This window comes from Drosophila yakuba, chromosome 3L, assembly GCF_016746365.2.
Source record: "Drosophila yakuba strain Tai18E2 chromosome 3L, Prin_Dyak_Tai18E2_2.1, whole genome shotgun sequence".
In the NCBI taxonomy this organism is placed as follows: domain Eukaryota; kingdom Metazoa; phylum Arthropoda; class Insecta; order Diptera; family Drosophilidae; genus Drosophila; species Drosophila yakuba.
This window is the reverse complement of record NC_052529.2, coordinates 25,105,706-25,120,751: the sequence shown is the minus strand read 5'-3', so window position 1 is coordinate 25,120,751 and position 15,046 is coordinate 25,105,706. Positions and strand designations below refer to the sequence as shown.

The 15,046-nt window shown below is 40.1% G+C and overlaps 1 protein-coding gene across 1 annotated transcript in view; it reads right to left on the bottom strand.

Moving 5' to 3' along the window:
- Window positions 1-208: 208 nt before the first annotated feature.
- The window catches only part of LOC26535507 (cholesterol 7-desaturase nvd), a 127,595-nt gene continuing 112,757 nt past the window's right edge, over window positions 209-15,046 (bottom strand). Inside the window, exons 5-7 of the mRNA XM_039373643.2 lie at window positions 804-915; window positions 570-743; window positions 209-509 (exon numbers count right to left, since the gene is read on the bottom strand). Of these exons, the coding sequence (XP_039229577.1) occupies window positions 351-509; window positions 570-743; window positions 804-915 (445 nt within the window). The 3' untranslated portion in view covers window positions 209-350. The remainder of the gene's footprint in view (window positions 510-569; window positions 744-803; window positions 916-15,046) is intronic.

Below are 15,046 nucleotides of genomic sequence, written 5' to 3'. Positions count from 1 at the left end.
GGGTATATTGGATGCCAAATATATTAATATGTCGGAGAAGGGAATGTTATTTTGAAATGGCGCCCTATCGATTTGAGTCGATTGTGAGATCTTGGTAACACTGAGATCGAGTGTGGCCCTGCTGACCCAGCTCACACGCGGCGGCAGAAATTGAAAAAGGGGAAACTACAGGGACTCGCTACAGAAACAATAACTAAAGAAATTACTATACTCCGTCAAATTTGCAAATTACTTTAATAAAATAACATAAATTTAAAAATGATTTTTTTCAATAGTCTTCTATTTTCTTCGAGACACAGTATTTACTTAGCCATCGTTTAGTAAAACTTTAAATTTCAGTACAAATTTAGCTACCAACCAATATTGGTTGCTTCAGAATATGATTTGCTGTTCGACGAATAGAATTGGGAGAACCACAGCCTAAACTTCTTTATCGATGTATCTTCCTTAGCTAAGATAGGATTCCGATGAAGTACTTTATGATTCCATATGTTAATATCACGTTCGAACTAATGGTAGAAAAATCTTTATTATATTGATGTGGTATAATATTTATACAGTTTACTTACCATGACACTTTCTCCATAAACAAAAATTTTCATAAGTGGTGCACTCCAACGAGGACCATAGAACTGATGAACAACTTTTTGCAACAAAGGCTCGATTGGTGTAATATATTGAAAAACTTTAATCTTTCCAAATGTATTTGAATTAACTTCAAGACACACACAAGACGGTCCAATCTTACAAAAAAAGATTATTTAAAACACTGAAATTTAAACACATAAATGCATATGGCTTACCTGTTTGCCAGAAATTTCCATACGAAAACAGCAAAACTTTCCAAACAGTTGCAATGAATGACTTAGGTTAACTTCCGCTAAGTATTTTAATTTTCCAACAAATGGAGACCACCTTGAGGGAAAACAAGAGAAAACGCTGTAGTCGAGTTCCCCGTCTATCAGATACCCGTTATTTAGGTAGGTAGTGGTATCGCGAAGAACTTTAAACATTTTCTGGAGTATCGGTTGTTGATAATATATCAATATATCGATATTTTTCTGAAAATGTTATATTTATTTATTTTTTTTTTTTAAATGCTTTGCTTTTATTTATTGAATCTTCTCATTTACGAGACTAACAATAAGTGTATCAAATCTTATACTATAACCTAACTAGGAGTCATGTAGACTGAGACAGTGGCCCTGACAAATTATGGCTGGTTTGGAAGGTCTGTACGTTGCAGGCGGGTTCGGCTGGAGACCCGAGTCAAGACCCTTGCTAGAGGATTTGGGTGGACAGAGAGTTTTTCATTGTAGGACGCTTTTTGCTTGTCTATTTCATCTTTTACTGCGAGAATGCCGAGGTCCCTGTGGATGTTTTGGTTACGAATATACCATGGTGCCCCAGTGATAGTTCACAGGATCTTTGATTGCGCTTGCTGTATAATGTCTATGTTGGTTCTGCTCGCGTTCCCCCACAGCTGGGAGCCATACGTCCAGATTGGCTTAAGAGTGGAGTTGTAGAGCAGGACTTTGTAGTCCAGACACAAAGGCGATCGTGAGTTTATAATCCAGTGGAGGCTGCTGGCTTTCAGTTTTAGATGCAGTTTCTTGGATTTGATATGTCTACGCCATGTTAGACGTCTGTCGAGGTGGATGCCCAGATACGTTACTTCATTAACTTGGGGGATCTGCGTGCTATTCATACAGAGCGGAGGGCAAGTTTGTCTGTTAAGGGTAAACGTTATGTGTTTACACTTTTGTTCGTTTATTTTAATACGCCAGTCAGATAGCCACTTCTCGACTACCACGAGGTGGTTGGCGAGTTGTTGCACGGACTGGGCATCTGGAGCGGCTAAGGATCGCAGTGTCGTCGGCGAGGGTGGATGTTGTTAGTCGGTCACTCGTAGGAATATCTGCTGTGTAAAGGACGAATAAAGTTGGCCCAAGTGCGCTACCTTGTGGGACCCCAGCTTCGATAGTGTAGCTGTCGGAAATTGTTGTGTTACATCTTACTGCGAAGGCTCTATTGTAGAGGTAGGATTCAAGGAGTTTATGAGTGTACCCGGGCAAGTGTGTTTTAATTTTATGCATGAGACCTTTGAGCCAGACGCGGTCGAATGCTTGAGATACGTCGAGAAATATCGGGCGGCAATATTCCCTATGTTCGAAGGCTGTGCGAATTTCTGATGTTATTCTGTTTACTTGCTCTATAGTTCCGTGTTTTTCTCTGAAGCCAAATTGATGGGCTGGGATAATGTTGTGGGCTCCCATATATGGTATTATGCGCTTTAGAAGGCATTTTTCGAATAATTTGGACAGGCATGATAATAAACTTATTGGTCTGTAAGATGACGGAATCGTGTGATCTTTTCCGGGCTTCGGTATCATTATAATAATTGATTTTTTCCATTTCCTTGGATAGTAGTCGAGACTTATGATTCCATTGAAGAGTTTACAGATTAGCTTAATAGCACAGTACGGAAGTTCCATTATCATTTTTGTATTTATTAGGTCACCGCCTGGAGCCTTTTTTTGTTTTAGCTCCCTGATGACTTTTGTATTCTCGTTCGGCTGAAATGTAGTTGGCGTGGATTCAGTTTCGAGGTGGATTTGCGGAGGAACATAATCATTTGCTGCGGGGTTCGGCTGGAAGACACCTCTGAGATGTAAGGCAAATGATTCGGCTCTATCTTTGTCGCTGCGGGCCCAGCACCCTGAAGAATTCCTTATAGGGGTGACGATTTGAATTGTAGAGCTTAGATTTGGGTGAGCCCTCCACAATGGATGCTTTGTACTAGTTGGCGAGAGTTTTCCAATATATTTAAGTTGTTCATTTTCAGCTTCTTGCTTCAGGGCCCGGTTTAGATTGCGGGTGGCTTCAGTAAGTCTTTGCTTTGAGCGTGGCGATCTGCTGGTTTGCCAAGATTTTCGCAGACGCCTCTTTTCCAGAACCAGCTGTTCAATTTGCCGGTTGGTCTTGAACTTCTTAAATTCCCCATCCTTCCGGTTAGGGATTGAGATCCTGGCTGCTGTGACGAGTACCTCGGTGGAGCAGTCGATGTCCGCTTCGATATTTAGTTGGGGAGTTAGCTCAATGTGGGAACTCACATACTTTCTGTATTTCATCCAGTTAGTGTTGTGCGACGTCAGCCTGTGGGGGTGGTCCGCAATTTCTGGGCTTTGAAGAAGGCTTATCAACAAAGGCGAGTGGTCAGATTGCGTGGGATGTTTTTTGTCACCGGGAAATCAATTAGATCTGGGAACTTTTTTGGGTCTGCAGGCCAATATGTGGGGCTACCAGGAGAAACGTAGTCCAGTTTATTGCTCACCTTTATAAGTGCATTATACAGTTGCCTTCCCTTGGGAGTCACGAGGCGTCATCCCCAGTGCGTGTGACTGGCGTTGTAGTCTCCTGCGGCTATGAAGCGATCCCCCAGAGTGTTGTAGAAGTCCATGAATTGACCATTAGAGATATTAAATCGAGGTGGGCAGTAGACAGCGGCAATGCAAAGGTTGCCGTTTCCTGAGAACACTTTTATGGACGTGGCTTGCAGGTAATTTGTTGCAAACCTTTGATGAAAGTGGTGTTTGATGCGTTCTCTGATTAAGATGCCCGTTCCGCCGTGGGCCTTGCCATCCGGATGATCTGTGCGGTAAAAGGTATAACCTCTTATATAGAAGTTATATCTCCCTGTGAGGTGCGTTTCAACCAGCAGCATGGCGTCGATGTGATTTACGTTTAGGAATTGAGTTATTTCAAGTTTATGCCGTGAAATGCCGTTGGCATTCCACATGGATATACGTAGGTTAGTCATTTATTATTTGGACTGTTGTGCTACAAGCAACTGAATTACCATGTTCTGGTTCTGTACAAGGGTTTGCATGGTTGTTTTCATGAATGACATAAGTTCCATCATACTTTGTTGGATTGTGAACATCATAGATTCCAATTTGCTTTTCTGAGTGAGGCTGGATTGAGGTGGATTTTCCATGCCTGTTCTTAGTGCTTTGGCGTAGGAGATTTTCTTGGTTGTATTTAGCTGCCCAAATGATGATGTGGCTGCCTTGGCGAAATGTTGTTGGTGCGTAGCTGTCGCTCGTCGCATGCGACTCTTTAGCTCCTTGTAGACCGCACAGCCTCTGTAGTTTGCCGTATGGTTTCCTCCACAGTTGCCACATTTTTTCATTTGGGGGTCTTCTTTGTTTGCGGGGCAGTTTACGGAGTTGTGGAAGTCTCCGCAGACCGTCCGAAGTGTGCAGTATGTCTTGGTGTGTCCATACTCTTGGCAGTTTGTGCATTGAACAGGGCCGTTGCGTTTGTGGGGTTTTTCCACGGTGATTCTTCGATGCAGTAAGAGCTGCAACTTGTAGATCGGGTGCACTTCGTTTTTCTTTAAGGCTTTGCTATCTGGTTCGAGCTCGACCTTGAAAAGTGGTTGCGGTTTTTTGTTTCTGTTAACAATATTGCTAACATTTTTGGCACAGAAGCCCCTGGCCTTAAGGGCTTCTTAAATTTTAGAGGGGGTGACGTCAGGTTCTATACCTTTTAGCACAACTTGCAGTCCCTTGCTGCTTGATAGGTGTAAAAGTTCTTTTTTGTGTCTTACAGGTACTTAGACACAGCTCGGAAGTGTTCTTCAGACTTCGTTTGAACCTTTGTTTCGTGAATGTTCCCTTTAACAAGCGGAACAACATGGAAATTCTCGTCCCCGACCAGCGCAACAATTTTGTTGACCAGGGCGCTTGAACTTTTTTCCCTTACGTAAATAGGGGGGGCTTAGGTTTCCTTTGGGTCTCCTGCCCCAACTCTGGTTGGTTGTTGTCGACCTCTGCTAAGATGGAGAATCGGTTTTCATTGGAGCTCCTCGTTTGATCGGTGCTTTTGTTGGTTCGATTGATCTTTGGTTTATTGCCAACCGTGTTGGGTGGACTAAGCTTGCGCTTAATCTGGATGTAGCGGTCCGTACCGGTCTGTATAGCCGGGACCGCTTGTTGCTTATCGAGGCTAACTGTTTTTGTTGCCATTTTATTTTGTTGTGCGGCCGTTGGGACCGAACTCGCAGTATTGGTAGTTGGTTTAATTATTGGTGGTGAGTTTGCTGCAGAAATTTTAGCACTGCTTGTTGTTGGAGCTTCATTCAGCGAAGCCGGCGGTGATGGGGTTTGGCATTGGTAAGTCCATGATGCGGGAGTTGGGGTGAGCAGAGAGGGTTAGCAAGAGCTGGCTCTCTTGCTGTCGACGGTCAGTAGAGTCGAGTTGCTCTTTGTCGACTTCTGATGTTGATCTATATCTCTAGTTGAGAAATAGGAGTAGCAAGCATTTCTTGGGTTGACGGAGCTTCTACGCTGATCGCTGCTCATTTTTTCGAGCTTGTTGTGCGTGGCACTTATTTGTTTAAATTAAATTAAATCAAATTTTGAATTTAATTTTGAAATTACGCGCCCAACGTTCGCACCTCAGCACTGGTCTTACAGTTGATGTGGCAACGCCACTCGCCTATGATCGCCCTCCGAGATAAGTTGGCAGCGCTGTCAGCTGTTTTATCAGCTGCAAAAATTGCAAACTTATATATTTTGCTAACCACCTGCAACACGCGGTCATTCAGCACGCCTAGGTTACGCGCAGAACTATGGCACAAGTCCACCGTTTGTTTTTGCAGATTTGCCGCTAACACTGTTCAGCACAACCACGTTAACACAAGATTTTCGCGCAGCGCTATCGAAAGACGTCCGCTTCCACGAATGTGAAGACGTTATATTTATATCGTGATATTTTTTTTGCCTAAATATCGGTATTGCGATATTTTTTTTGATACATTATTGATATTTTCCATTCGCTCACTCTGATTGCGACGCGATACCAAGTACACGAGCACGTGATAAAATGAATATCAAATTACACAGAAATAAAAAACAAAACTGCAATATGCAAACTGAGCGAAAGAATTATAAAAACCAGTGGTAACACTTCAACCATGTCCTCGCATTTTAAAAATAAACATTACGATGTTTTCGTAAAATGTGCGAAAAAGAAGTTACATATGTATGTACATATTTGTATGTGTGCGTATGTTCTGATTTCAGAAAGTTCAAAATTTCACTGAAAATTTATTATTATCTGTATTATTATCCTTATTATTATTATTATGATCTGTATTAGAAATCCATGAATTTAAGATATGATATATTAAGTTTAAATGAAAATATGAAATGAAATATGAAAATGAAGTTAATAAGAAACTTTTTTTTTTATTGTGGGGGAAAAAAATTTTATTTAAAAAAAAATTAAATATATTTATATTTTTTTATGATATTTTAAATATTATTATCATTTTGTTTTGTTAAAAAAATATAATCGATACGATGCTTTTTTAAAATCACGACATCCCTAGTAGAAGGTAGGGAAAAAACAATATCTGATACCCGACCCGATACTCAGTTAGTGGAAGTGCGAAGAAGAAATTTTTACACTAACAGTTTAACATCATTAACATTCAATGTTACTGAACTGCAAGTGCAAATTGATAAACATTTAAAAGACAAATAATAAAATTCAAAAATCTCAAAACCTTTTTATACCAACTACTCGTAGTATAAGGGCTTACTAGATTCTTTGAAAAGTATGCAACAGGCAGAAGGAAGCGTTTCCGACCGTATAAAGTATATATATTCTTGATCACGATCAATGGAGTCGATGTTATTTATTTTATCGATGATAAAAATTGGCAAGGCGTCTTAGTGTTGGGTGTCTTGTGTGCATTAAAGTGGGCGTGGAATCTTTCTGAAACAAACTCGCGCAGCGTTGGCGTCACAAGTCTGTATGTCTAGTCTCAACTTTCTAGTTTTTATACATAGCTCTTATGATCCTGAATAAGAATATAAATATATTGTTTATAGGGAAGACAACCAATATGGTACCCTTAGTGTTATAGTTAACAGGAACGCAAGAATAGGTTTTATTCGGGGATGCAGCCTGCCTAAGCAAATACTTGGCTTCAAAATATAAACCTATAGTCATAAGCTTACAAAAGAAGTTTAGCTGAATAGATAACGCGACAGAACCTTAAGGAAATGTTATGGCGTGACCACATCAACCCGTTTAGCATTTTCTGAAATTGGACAAGGTGGGCGGGAGTTAGGCAGAAATCTCATATGCAAAAGATCTTAATTCATTGATGGCTAAAATGGATGCACCAAGGACTCTGCAGAAAGGGTGCATCGGACGCATTTATTGATGACGCTTCCAACGAACTTACGGTCTCCAATCGGCCAGAACCTTTGCCGTAATGTGGAAAGCAACGTCTGTGATCGTGCATGGAAATATTTCTCATGATAATAAAGGATGAGGGCTTTGGTGATGATCGTTTGGTAAAAGTATCGGATGCCTTTTAAGGTATTCCAAGTTTGCGTTCTAATTAATCCCAAACCATACAGGGTCCGTATATACATATGTATACCCGTTAGTCGTACAGTAAAAAGGTATGAAAAATATGTAACATACAGAAGGAAGCGAATCCGACCATATTAAGTATATATATTCTTGATCAGAATCTATAACCAATTCGATCTGGACATGTCCGTCAGTACGTTTTAATGCCTAGCGTATGTCGGCTTTGTTCGTGAAGAATTTCCCAATTATTTATGGTGGAAGTACCGTTTCATATAATGTACAAAGTTTACTTCCTGTAAAAAAGACGAATGCCGTTGGCATTCCACATGGATATACGTAGGTTAGTCATTTATTATTTGGACTGTTGTGCTACAAGCAACTGAATTACCATGTTCTGGTTCTGTACAAGGGTTTGCATGGTTGTTTTCATGAATGACATAAGTTCCATCATACTTTGTTGGATTGTGAACATCATAGATTCCAATTTGCTTTTCTGAGTGAGGCTGGATTGAGGTGGATTTTCCATGCCTGTTCTTAGTGCTTTGGCGTAGGAGATTTTCTTGGTTGTATTTAGCTGCCCAAATGATGATGTGGCTGCCTTGGCGAAATGTTGTTGGTGCGTAGCTGTCGCTCGTCGCATGCGACTCTTTAGCTCCTTGTAGACCGCACAGCCTCTGTAGTTTGCCGTATGGTTTCCTCCACAGTTGCCACATTTTTTCATTTGGGGGTCTTCTTTGTTTGCGGGGCAGTTTACGGAGTTGTGGAAGTCTCCGCAGACCGTCCGAAGTGTGCAGTATGTCTTGGTGTGTCCATACTCTTGGCAGTTTGTGCATTGAACAGGGCCGTTGCGTTTGTGGGGTTTTTCCACGGTGATTCTTCGATGCAGTAAGAGCTGCAACTTGTAGATCGGGTGCACTTCGTTTTTCTTTAAGGCTTTGCTATCTGGTTCGAGCTCGACCTTGAAAAGTGGTTGCGGTTTTTTGTTTCTGTTAACAATATTGCTAACATTTTTGGCACAGAAGCCCCTGGCCTTAAGGGCTTCTTAAATTTTAGAGGGGGTGACGTCAGGTTCTATACCTTTTAGCACAACTTGCAGTCCCTTGCTGCTTGATAGGTGTAAAAGTTCTTTTTTGTGTCTTCCAGGTACTTAGACACAGCTCGGAAGTGTTCTTCAGACTTCGTTTGAACCTTTGTTTCGTGAATGTTCCCTTTAACAAGCGGAACAACATGGAAATTCTCGTCCCCGACCAGCGCAACAATTTTGTTGACCAGGGCGCTTGAACTTTTTTCCCTTACGTAAATAGGGGGGGGCTTAGGTTTCCTTTGGGTCTCCTGCCCCAACTCTGGTTGGTTGTTGTCGACCTCTGCTAAGATGGAGAATCGGTTTTCATTGGAGCTCCTCGTTTGATCGGTGCTTTTGTTGGTTCGATTGATCTTTGGTTTATTGCCAACCGTGTTGGGTGGACTAAGCTTGCGCTTAATCTGGATGTAGCGGTCCGTACCGGTCTGTATAGCCGGGACCGCTTGTTGCTTATCGAGGCTAACTGTTTTTGTTGCCATTTTATTTTGTTGTGCGGCCGTTGGGACCGAACTCGCAGTATTGGTAGTTGGTTTAATTATTGGTGGTGAGTTTGCTGCAGAAATTTTAGCACTGCTTGTTGTTGGAGCTTCATTCAGCGAAGCCGGCGGTGATGGGGTTTGGCATTGGTAAGTCCATGATGCGGGAGTTGGGGTGAGCAGAGAGGGTTAGCAAGAGCTGGCTCTCTTGCTGTCGACGGTCAGTAGAGTCGAGTTGCTCTTTGTCGACTTCTGATGTTGATCTATATCTCTAGTTGAGAAATAGGAGTAGCAAGCATTTCTTGGGTTGACGGAGCTTCTACGCTGATCGCTGCTCATTTTTTCGAGCTTGTTGTGCGTGGCACTTATTTGTTTAAATTAAATTAAATCAAATTTTGAATTTAATTTTGAAATTACGCGCCCAACGTTCGCACCTCAGCACTGGTCTTACAGTTGATGTGGCAACGCCACTCGCCTATGATCGCCCTCCGAGATAAGTTGGCAGCGCTGTCAGCTGTTTTATCAGCTGCAAAAATTGCAAACTTATATATTTTGCTAACCACCTGCAACACGCGGTCATTCAGCACGCCTAGGTTACGCGCAGAACTATGGCACAAGTCCACCGTTTGTTTTTGCAGATTTGCCGCTAACACTGTTCAGCACAACCACGTTAACACAAGATTTTCGCGCAGCGCTATCGAAAGACGTCCGCTTCCACGAATGTGAAGACGTTATATTTATATCGTGATATTTTTTTTGCCTAAATATCGGTATTGCGATATTTTTTTTGATACATTATTGATATTTTCCATTCGCTCACTCTGATTGCGACGCGATACCAAGTACACGAGCACGTGATAAAATGAATATCAAATTACACAGAAATAAAAAACAAAACTGCAATATGCAAACTGAGCGAAAGAATTATAAAAACCAGTGGTAACACTTCAACCATGTCCTCGCATTTTAAAAATAAACATTACGATGTTTTCGTAAAATGTGCGAAAAAGAAGTTACATATGTATGTACATATTTGTATGTGTGCGTATGTTCTGATTTCAGAAAGTTCAAAATTTCACTGAAAATTTATTATTATCTGTATTATTATCCTTATTATTATTATTATGATCTGTATTAGAAATCCATGAATTTAAGTTATGATATATTAAGTTTAAATGAAAATATGAAATGAAATATGAAAATGAAGTTAATAAGAAACTTTTTTTTTTTATTGTGGGGGAAAAAAATTTTATTTAAAAAAAAATTAAATATATTTATATTTTTTTATGATATTTTAAATATTATTATCATTTTGTTTTGTTAAAAAAATATAATCGATACGATGCTTTTTTAAAATCACGACATCCCTAGTAGAAGGTAGGGAAAAAACAATATCTGATACCCGACCCGATACTCAGTTAGTGGAAGTGCGAAGAAGAAATTTTTACACTAACAGTTTAACATCATTAACATTCAATGTTACTGAACTGCAAGTGCAAATTGATAAACATTTAAAAGACAAATAATAAAATTCAAAAATCTCAAAACCTTTTTATACCAACTACTCGTAGTATAAGGGCTTACTAGATTCTTTGAAAAGTATGCAACAGGCAGAAGGAAGCGTTTCCGACCGTATAAAGTATATATATTCTTGATCACGATCAATGGAGTCGATGTTATTTATTTTATCGATGATAAAAATTGGCAAGGCGTCTTAGTGTTGGGTGTCTTGTGTGCATTAAAGTGGGCGTGGAATCTTTCTGAAACAAACTCGCGCAGCGTTGGCGTCACAAGTCTGTATGTCTAGTCTCAACTTTCTAGTTTTTATACATAGCTCTTATGATCCTGAATAAGAATATAAATATATTGTTTATAGGGAAGACAACCAATATGGTACCCTTAGTGTTATAGTTAACAGGAACGCAAGAATAGGTTTTATTCGGGGATGCAGCCTGCCTAAGCAAATACTTGGCTTCAAAATATAAACCTATAGTCATAAGCTTACAAAAGAAGTTTAGCTGAATAGATAACGCGACAGAACCTTAAGGAAATGTTATGGCGTGACCACATCAACCCGTTTAGCATTTTCTGAAATTGGACAAGGTGGGCGGGAGTTAGGCAGAAATCTCATATGCAAAAGATCTTAATTCATTGATGGCTAAAATGGATGCACCAAGGACTCTGCAGAAAGGGTGCATCGGACGCATTTATTGATGACGCTTCCAACGAACTTACGGTCTCCAATCGGCCAGAACCTTTGCCGTAATGTGGAAAGCAACGTCTGTGATCGTGCATGGAAATATTTCTCATGATAATAAAGGATGAGGGCTTTGGTGATGATCGTTTGGTAAAAGTATCGGATGCCTTTTAAGGTATTCCAAGTTTGCGTTCTAATTAATCCCAAACCATACAGGGTCCGTATATACATATGTATACCCGTTAGTCGTACAGTAAAAAGGTATGAAAAATATGTAACATACAGAAGGAAGCGAATCCGACCATATTAAGTATATATATTCTTGATCAGAATCTATAACCAATTCGATCTGGACATGTCCGTCAGTACGTTTTAATGCCTAGCGTATGTCGGCTTTGTTCGTGAAGAATTTCCCAATTATTTATGGTGGAAGTACCGTTTCATATAATGTACAAAGTTTACTTCCTGTAAAAAAGACGAATGCCGTTGGCATTCCACATGGATATACGTAGGTTAGTCATTTATTATTTGGACTGTTGTGCTACAAGCAACTGAATTACCATGTTCTGGTTCTGTACAAGGGTTTGCATGGTTGTTTTCATGAATGACATAAGTTCCATCATACTTTGTTGGATTGTGAACATCATAGATTCCAATTTGCTTTTCTGAGTGAGGCTGGATTGAGGTGGATTTTCCATGCCTGTTCTTAGTGCTTTGGCGTAGGAGATTTTCTTGGTTGTATTTAGCTGCCCAAATGATGATGTGGCTGCCTTGGCGAAATGTTGTTGGTGCGTAGCTGTCGCTCGTCGCATGCGACTCTTTAGCTCCTTGTAGACCGCACAGCCTCTGTAGTTTGCCGTATGGTTTCCTCCACAGTTGCCACATTTTTTCATTTGGGGGTCTTCTTTGTTTGCGGGGCAGTTTACGGAGTTGTGGAAGTCTCCGCAGACCGTCCGAAGTGTGCAGTATGTCTTGGTGTGTCCATACTCTTGGCAGTTTGTGCATTGAACAGGGCCGTTGCGTTTGTGGGGTTTTTCCACGGTGATTCTTCGATGCAGTAAGAGCTGCAACTTGTAGATCGGGTGCACTTCGTTTTTCTTTAAGGCTTTGCTATCTGGTTCGAGCTCGACCTTGAAAAGTGGTTGCGGTTTTTTGTTTCTGTTAACAATATTGCTAACATTTTTGGCACAGAAGCCCCTGGCCTTAAGGGCTTCTTAAATTTTAGAGGGGGTGACGTCAGGTTCTATACCTTTTAGCACAACTTGCAGTCCCTTGCTGCTTGATAGGTGTAAAAGTTCTTTTTTGTGTCTTCCAGGTACTTAGACACAGCTCGGAAGTGTTCTTCAGACTTCGTTTGAACCTTTGTTTCGTGAATGTTCCCTTTAACAAGCGGAACAACATGGAAATTCTCGTCCCCGACCAGCGCAACAATTTTGTTGACCAGGGCGCTTGAACTTTTTTCCCTTACGTAAATAGGGGGGGGCTTAGGTTTCCTTTGGGTCTCCTGCCCCAACTCTGGTTGGTTGTTGTCGACCTCTGCTAAGATGGAGAATCGGTTTTCATTGGAGCTCCTCGTTTGATCGGTGCTTTTGTTGGTTCGATTGATCTTTGGTTTATTGCCAACCGTGTTGGGTGGACTAAGCTTGCGCTTAATCTGGATGTAGCGGTCCGTACCGGTCTGTATAGCCGGGACCGCTTGTTGCTTATCGAGGCTAACTGTTTTTGTTGCCATTTTATTTTGTTGTGCGGCCGTTGGGACCGAACTCGCAGTATTGGTAGTTGGTTTAATTATTGGTGGTGAGTTTGCTGCAGAAATTTTAGCACTGCTTGTTGTTGGAGCTTCATTCAGCGAAGCCGGCGGTGATGGGGTTTGGCATTGGTAAGTCCATGATGCGGGAGTTGGGGTGAGCAGAGAGGGTTAGCAAGAGCTGGCTCTCTTGCTGTCGACGGTCAGTAGAGTCGAGTTGCTCTTTGTCGACTTCTGATGTTGATCTATATCTCTAGTTGAGAAATAGGAGTAGCAAGCATTTCTTGGGTTGACGGAGCTTCTACGCTGATCGCTGCTCATTTTTTCGAGCTTGTTGTGCGTGGCACTTATTTGTTTAAATTAAATTAAATCAAATTTTGAATTTAATTTTGAAATTACGCGCCCAACGTTCGCACCTCAGCACTGGTCTTACAGTTGATGTGGCAACGCCACTCGCCTATGATCGCCCTCCGAGATAAGTTGGCAGCGCTGTCAGCTGTTTTATCAGCTGCAAAAATTGCAAACTTATATATTTTGCTAACCACCTGCAACACGCGGTCATTCAGCACGCCTAGGTTACGCGCAGAACTATGGCACAAGTCCACCGTTTGTTTTTGCAGATTTGCCGCTAACACTGTTCAGCACAACCACGTTAACACAAGATTTTCGCGCAGCGCTATCGAAAGACGTCCGCTTCCACGAATGTGAAGACGTTATATTTATATCGTGATATTTTTTTTGCCTAAATATCGGTATTGCGATATTTTTTTTGATACATTATTGATATTTTCCATTCGCTCACTCTGATTGCGACGCGATACCAAGTACACGAGCACGTGATAAAATGAATATCAAATTACACAGAAATAAAAAACAAAACTGCAATATGCAAACTGAGCGAAAGAATTATAAAAACCAGTGGTAACACTTCAACCATGTCCTCGCATTTTAAAAATAAACATTACGATGTTTTCGTAAAATGTGCGAAAAAGAAGTTACATATGTATGTACATATTTGTATGTGTGCGTATGTTCTGATTTCAGAAAGTTCAAAATTTCACTGAAAATTTATTATTATCTGTATTATTATCCTTATTATTATTATTATGATCTGTATTAGAAATCCATGAATTTAAGTTATGATATATTAAGTTTAAATGAAAATATGAAATGAAATATGAAAATGAAGTTAATAAGAAACTTTTTTTTTTATTGTGGGGGAAAAAAATTTTATTTAAAAAAAAATTAAATATATTTATATTTTTTTATGATATTTTAAATATTATTATCATTTTGTTTTGTTAAAAAAATATAATCGATACGATGCTTTTTTAAAATCACGACATCCCTAGTAGAAGGTAGGGAAAAAACAATATCTGATACCCGACCCGATACTCAGTTAGTGGAAGTGCGAAGAAGAAATTTTTACACTAACAGTTTAACATCATTAACATTCAATGTTACTGAACTGCAAGTGCAAATTGATAAACATTTAAAAGACAAATAATAAAATTCAAAAATCTCAAAACCTTTTTATACCAACTACTCGTAGTATAAGGGCTTACTAGATTCTTTGAAAAGTATGCAACAGGCAGAAGGAAGCGTTTCCGACCGTATAAAGTATATATATTCTTGATCACGATCAATGGAGTCGATGTTATTTATTTTATCGATGATAAAAATTGGCAAGGCGTCTTAGTGTTGGGTGTCTTGTGTGCATTAAAGTGGGCGTGGAATCTTTCTGAAACAAACTCGCGCAGCGTTGGCGTCACAAGTCTGTATGTCTAGTCTCAACTTTCTAGTTTTTATACATAGCTCTTATGATCCTGAATAAGAATATAAATATATTGTTTATAGGGAAGACAACCAATATGGTACCCTTAGTGTTATAGTTAACAGGAACGCAAGAATAGGTTTTATTCGGGGATGCAGCCTGCCTAAGCAAATACTTGGCTTCAAAATATAAACCTATAGTCATAAGCTTACAAAAGAAGTTTAGCTGAATAGATAACGCGACAGAACCTTAAGGAAATGTTATGGCGTGACCACATCAACCCGTTTAGCATTTTCTGAAATTGGACAAGGTGGGCGGGAGTTAGGCAGAAATCTCATATGCAAAAGATCTTAATTCATTGATGGCTAAAATGGAT